Source organism: Argopecten irradians, chromosome 15, assembly GCF_041381155.1.
Source record: "Argopecten irradians isolate NY chromosome 15, Ai_NY, whole genome shotgun sequence".
NCBI classification, from domain to species: domain Eukaryota; kingdom Metazoa; phylum Mollusca; class Bivalvia; order Pectinida; family Pectinidae; genus Argopecten; species Argopecten irradians.
In genome coordinates this window covers 7,746,926-7,754,290 of record NC_091148.1, presented here as the reverse complement: position 1 = coordinate 7,754,290, position 7,365 = coordinate 7,746,926, and the positions used below count along the sequence as shown (strand labels likewise).

At 34.7% G+C, this 7,365-nt stretch overlaps 1 protein-coding gene across 1 annotated transcript; it reads right to left on the bottom strand.

Moving 5' to 3' along the window:
- Positions 1-1,256: 1,256 nt before the first annotated feature.
- LOC138308513 (uncharacterized) lies at positions 1,257-4,208 on the bottom strand. Its single transcript, XM_069249525.1, has 3 exons — positions 4,160-4,208; positions 2,725-3,259; positions 1,257-1,768 (listed from the first exon to the last, which is right to left on the bottom strand). The coding sequence occupies exons 1-3, from the start codon at positions 4,200-4,202 to the stop codon at positions 1,498-1,500; spliced, it is 849 nt and encodes a 282-aa protein (XP_069105626.1). The 5' UTR covers positions 4,203-4,208; the 3' UTR covers positions 1,257-1,497.
- Between the last annotated feature and the right edge of the window lie 3,157 nt (positions 4,209-7,365).

Sequence of the window (7,365 nt, the reverse complement as noted above, 5' to 3'; positions counted from 1 at the left end):
AAATGAAATTTAGTGAGCATGCCACCAACTGTGTTTCAAAAGCTAACAGATTAACTGGTCTGATCTTCAAATTCTTTACCTACATCGATAGTCCCTGATTCGGCCTTATATGGAATATGCATCCTGCATTTGGAACCCTATGTTACTTAAGGATAAAATTGTGATCGAGAATGTCCAGAGGAGAACGACCAAAAGATTAAATGGATTAACCATCTTATCCTACGAACAGCGACTGATCATGAGATCCTTGTGATTACCAAGCCTTAAGTATAGGAGGAAACGTTCCGATCTCATCCAAATTTTTAAGATTATCAACAACATCGATAAAGTCGACAAAGATAAATTGTTTACAATGTCTCCCATTACCTTCACAAGAGGTTACTCTAAAAAGATCTTGAAGCCAGTATCCAGACTAGAAGTAACTAAACATCGGTTTAACAGGAGAATTGTAGATATTTGGATCAATTTGACAGAAAATGTAGTGTCTGCAAAGTCTGTAAACTCCTTTAAATCGCGCCTTAACCAGCACTAGCACATTGTTATAGCGCTACCTGATCGATTATTTGATCATATACAAGGATACGCCTCCAGAAGTCATAAGGACTTAAATTGGTGTTTTAATTACATGATTACATGATTTTGTCACCCCGGGGAAGCTTGGAGACCATCCTACTTCGAGAAAGAAAATCACTTTAAAACAAGCTAGATTGGACTTTTACCTTATATCTTATAATTTGTTACCAAGTGTGGCCAAAGCAACTACAGAAGCGGAATATAGATCTTATCATTCTTTTCCCATGATTGATTTTAAGTTTAATGAATTACAGTTTAAAACGAGGCAAGGGGCTCTGGAAATCTAATTCCTGGCTATTATATGATGAAAAATACCAAAAGTACCTCAAAATAGTTAATGAATATTGAAAAAATCTTGGGTAAAATATCTTTTACTTATGATTAAAAAGAATAGAAATTTTATTTCTAAGATAATAATAAAATTTGGATTGCAAAGCAAGATAATAAAACAAACTATTTTTTTAAGTCTTTATTTTTATTTCTAAGATAATACAGATAAAATGATTATCATTTCTTAAAGAGGTTCATTTTTATTATGCAAACTTTATGATGACAATTATGACATAGAGAATTTTAATCCGATTACTTAGATTAATATGATGTAAAAAAATAACTCGGGATCTTAAGATTTAAAAGGCATGAATACTTTAGAAGAGGCAGCTAAAACACTGAAAACAATGAGAAATAACAAAAGTCATCTTTTTATTATTTTGCAACGAGGCCAAATAGCATCCTACCAGGATACCGGAAACGACCGAAGTTTGCCGAATGGCAAAATAATTAGCAGTCGAGTTGAATGATGGCGAAGCAATCAGTGCCGCCAAGAACGTGATTAGCAATATACATTGTATACTGCGTGGATAAAAGAAATTAAATATGATGAATCAGAATGATTTTGACGTAGAATATAGCATCATTGAAGATTTATCCGAATACGATCCCGTGGGGATCCATATGGGTATCAAAGATGCGAAAATCCCGGTAGAGGGTGTATGTGTCGTCTGTCGATGCCCAATCCGAGTCGCTGCCTCCAAAAAAAGTCGAGAAGAACATTCCATCGATGTGGATATGACTGTTTTTACGGTATACCATATGTGAAGAATGGTAAACAAGATCTTTATCGAGCCAGACCTTCAGTTCTCCATTTTTACTACCAACGTCGTTCAGTTTCACGTACTGCGTTAATTTCTGCCATCTGTATAGACATAGAGAACACAAAGTAAATTAGATTCAGTAGAAGTACTAGAGAGTACACTTAAATATGTATCGCTTTGTCGTTATGTATATCATATGGAACGTTATATCAATAAAACAAGATGCCCAGAAGGCCTGTATCGCTTACCTGGTTTACAATGCCAGGGGATCAGCCAATATTTATAGAAATTTTGTTCCACTTCCACAATGACGTTTCTGGTCAAATGTGATTATAATCCATGCAGAACCCCATGACTAGTAGAGATTTATATGGAAATGTTGACGTACGGACGGACGACAGACGCCGCGCCATGGCATGGCATAAGCTCATCGGCACTTCGAGTCAGGTGAGCTAAAAACTGAGACCTAGCCCCAGTATCATGAAACTGCCTTAAGAATGACGCTATTTTGTAACGTCATCTGTGACTGGCGAAGTCTAAACTTAGACCTATGTTAGAAGACGGTTTCATGTAGTCCGCTAAACCTGCATTTTGTTTATCTTTCAACTACACGTGGTTTTTTAAAAATAAAACCGGAAGCGAAGTTGATTGGCTGCCGTTTGCTCTACTAAATGTGTATACGGCGGCCATTACAAATGTGTGAAATAGAAGGGTCTCGGAAGTATTTCATTGTACACAGTTGTTTAATTTCATAAATGGGATGTAACATGGGGGCAAAGGAGTACATAAGATCCTAATATAAAGGTATGTGTACGTTTTCCCGGCATTGCATGGACGATATATTAGAAATATGCCGCTGACGTAGCGTAGGCCAAATCTGGCCTACGATTTCACATTTTTAAGAGGTACCGCGAGCTGACTATATATTAGGCAAAAAAAAAAAAATTAAAAAAGCCTAATAATATAGGCAGGTTTAGCGGACTAGGTTTCATGATCTTGGGGTCGGGCATCACGAGAGGGTTATCACAGACGGATGGGGTTTTATAAGTTAACATACTTTCCCTTCTGGAAGTGGAAGTTTCCTCTTCCAATAGACTGGCCGGAGTTATCATGACAGACCATATTGCTTGGCGAACACCAGGAGCTGAAACTTGGATACTGATCGTGCGGGATGTAGGCGTATACTTCGCCGGCGCCTCCGCTGCGCCACATGAAACGGGTGGAGAAGCAGTTGTCGGTATCACGGTGTCCGGAGCATGTCTGGGCGCCTCCCCATAGTCCAGGGAGTTTCCCACCTTGTACCCAATCAAAATTATTTGCGAAGTAAACGTCATAGCTAAGTGTGAGTTCAGAATGACCTTTGACCCCTGGAGGCTGCGAGTAAAACTGGACGCCCCTTGGAATGTTCTTTGTTCCCGAGTAGGAACCGTCGGCGTACTTCACTTTCATCACGTTCCGGTGTGAGTCGGTCGGATCATGCGTATGTGTCAGTGAATCATGTTCGCCAAATGTGCCGTGGCTGATGACGTAGAAGTGATTCCTTTCGTCCCCGGTATCCACACTGTGGGGACTTTCCCACAACATCCGGGCTCCTACAGTAGATGTCATCAAATATTTTTAAAACAGTCACAATAGGAGGTTTGAACTAGACCTATACGGTGTTGCTTGAACTTCATATTTTCGAATTATTCTATTTCGAAAAAAATTTACGATATTTTTTGTTAAGTGTTGTTTAAGCAAATTCTATACACAATATAGATCCAATAGCATCCTCGATACTCTATGGGTTACTGATACTGTCGTTATATCCACCCCTGGACTATATCCTAGTATAACATTGGCATTTTAGAAACATTTTAGAAAACACTGACCAACCTCGGGCCTTCATAGTCTTCCTTTGACGATACCGGTATATATATATATATAGAGCGACGCAGTACCTCAAAGCCAAGCTGTCAGCCCAATGTACCGTTATTCAATTTTTTATATACATCAAAAAAATCTAAATACTTTTTCATCTGTGGTCGCACACAGAGCCTTCAATTCCACTATTAGATATTTCAAGGGGGGATATGACGCGAGTGATAGTAACCCCTGGATTAAAAAGCAGTTTTGATATATATCAGTTAACATGAGTCTGTAGATTTCGGATTTTTCAGCATTTTACACTTTCCAGGGATATATGAAAGAAGAGCTGTTAATGCGGCATCAGAAGAATTTGATTTTAAATTATTAAGTTCCGGATAGCTTTAAAAGTGTTGCACAATGCAAAACTTCTGTTGGCAGAATGGTATGAAAGACTCAGTGCTACATGCTACTTCTATTATAATATTTCAGAGAAAGAAAAAATATACTTTCATTCTGCTGAAAGCCAAGGTTAAATTGAAAAACAACTTATTTGATTTTAATCCTCGCAATTCTGTATTTGCATATAGCAGATTTACCTTCCCTTGAGGATAGGTACGTAAGTGGGATTTATCTCGGTAGCTTACCTGCCAGACCGACCAATATCGCTGTCAGTGCCAGAGACCTCATGATTACTAGATCGCATTGACGATAAAACTGGTTTATATATATGTGTGTGTGTGTGTGTGTGTGTCGGAATCGGAAGATAAGAACAAATGACCTATTTTCTGCATACATCTGCGAACTCGCAAGCCCAAATTCAAAAATTATTTATAAATTTATATCAGCGTTATTTCACTTGCTTGACCTCGCACGACGCCAAAAAAATGACCAACTTTATTTCACTAGTCTGACCTCGCATGATGCCAAACATTCATAAACTTTATTTCACTAGACTAACCACGCATGATTCCAAATATTGACAAGTGTTATTTCACCAACCTGACCTCGCATGATGCCAAATACTGACAGACCTAATTTCACTAGTCTGACCTCGCATGATGCCAAATAGTGACAATTTTTTTCACTATCTTGACCTCGCATGATGCCAAATATTGGCACATTTTATTTCACTAGTCTGACCTCGCATGATGCCAAAATATTGACAAAATTTATATTTCATAATTTGACCTCCCAAGATGCCAAATATTGTCAAATTTTATTTCGCTAATCTGACCTCGCATTATCGTTTTTGTAGAAAATTATTTCAGCAAGCCAATGGAGTTCTTCGAAGTTCGCTGATTTCTCATGCAAAGTCTTTTTGCAGACGACACTTTACAATTTCGCGCATGCTCAACTTCCATTTATTTACGTCATGTTGATTGGCAGGTACAGTGTAATGTTCATTTCGGGGCTTGGCAACATTTTCCCGAGGTGAAAAATAAATAAATGAAATAAAACAGGTAAGTAAATAAATAAATAAAATAAATAAATAATGAATAAATAACTAAATAAATAAATAAAATTCACTAAGAGTGTTGAAGCCCAAGTTACATTGAATTTTTTCTAGGTCATCATAAATAACAGTATAGCCAGTTTATTTAAACGGATCAATCTAAATCTTTATAGTTCTTTATATATCTTCATCCTTTGAAGCAATGTCCCACGAATTCGCGAAAATACACTTATTTTTTTTTTTTTATAATTTACTTTTTATTCAGGTTTTTCAAAAATACATGTACAATATACAATGTATGAACATGCTTGCACTCATCTTTCATTCATTTGCACCCACTTAAAGATATTAATTTTTTATATTCTTTCAAAAAGTATTTTACATGGTAATCAAATACATTACTAACACACATAAACACATATATATATCTACTATTTATTCCTAACAGGTTGCATATTGCGTTTAGTTTATATTAGCATATATTAGTTTAAAGTTATTGAAGATTATGTATTTTATTATGATTTCAAAGTGTGAAAACTATAATACATACAATTATTACAAATAATTTAAATCAAATACCAAATGCAAGCATTTATAATTAAGTAAATTTGATGTTACCAATATAATGTATTGACTTTATGGAAAGAAGGAGGTTGGTAGAAAGAGAAAAAGAAGACAGAAAGAGAGAGAGAGAGAGAGAGCAGCTGGTAGAAGAGAGACAGTAGATTAATTAAGTATGTTTATTTGGAGTGCGATGGCAGAGCTATGAATACTTGCAAATATAAGTTTTTTTTTTCTAATAGTATTGCAAAATATATATGGCTTTGTGAAGGGCTATCAGCTGTATCACAGGATTTAAGGGGGAAAATTCTTCTGGAAAATATAATCCCGGGTATCTCAAATAACACTAAATTAGTCAAACTTGTTTGCTCAACATGAGATTTTGCATGTCTACATACAATGTATGCATAAATTGCCAATGTAATTATAATAATGATAAAACACTTCTTTTTTAAATTAACTATAGCTGAATCAGTTTGTCCCATTTCTTCCATTCAATTTCAAACTTCTTTATAGTATTTGCATCTCTACCATTAGATATGTATTTCTGTATTTTGTGGTTATCTTTTATTATGTTAATTAGAGAGTAAATATTCAGTGAACTATGTAAACATCTCATTCTATAGATGTATTGTTTGATAATGATAATAATTTCATTATCAACTCTATTACTTGGCAAACTATTCTGATAAACGAATCCAAAAAGAAATGTTTTTTATTAATCGAGAATGTAATTAACAGTGCCGTTAATAACGTTTCGAGACTATCTAGAAGTTTTTGAGTTTCTTGACAATCCCAAAAAATGTGGGTTATAGTTTCTGGTTCAGAGTTACACAAAATTGCATAAAGGGGAGGCAACTACTCCAATTTTGTATAAAAATGAGTTTGTAGTAAGAATATGATGAACCACTCTATACTGGAACCACTGAAGTTTTGTGTTTTTTTTGTTACATGGAAAGGAATTTTATAAATGTTGCTCCAAGTTGTTTTATCGATAGTCTCAAAGATATCATTCCACTTTCTGGTACCTGATGGTGTCACATCTGATCTTATTACAATATTATAGAAGATTTTCGACACTTTTTAATGTTTAAGAATAAAATGAAGATTTAATGGTATATATGGGTAGGAAATCTTACAGACAGATGTATCATATGCTGAAATATAGTGTTTCACTGCAGATATAAGGCCTTGGTATTGTAAGAAATTAGTATTTACCTCATATTTATGAATAAAATCTTCAAAGGAATAGAATTCACATGTGCCTTCTTTTATTATATCATTCAAAATGCAAACATTTTTCTGGTAAAATGCCTTATAGAAAACAGCTTTTCCACCAATCTTTATTTTACTATTGTACCAAATTTGGACTTAAGTATATTTTTTTTAATAAATTTATCGTGGTATTTAGCAATCAGATCATACCAAGAGTTAAAGACATCTATTCAGAATCTATTTGTACACTTATTGATGCATGCTTTTATATATTCTAAACCACAATTGGCAAGACGGTCTTCATCTACATAAGTTTTTACTATATGTTACCACTTCTCATTAGTTTTGAAAAGCCTTCTTATCCATGTCAGCTTCAGAGAATTTATAAAAGCAGTAATATTAACCATTTTCAAACCACCATTACAGTAACTTTGAATAATTACCTCCCTTTTAATTTTGTCTGGTTTTCCGTTCCACAGAAAATCATATATCAAAGATTTTAGTTTCTAACAAATTTGTCGTCTGGGTTTGGAAGAGATATAAATAGATGATTAAATTGAGATATAAGTAACGATTTTATGATATGAATTTTACCAATGGGTGTTAAAGACCTCCTTTTCC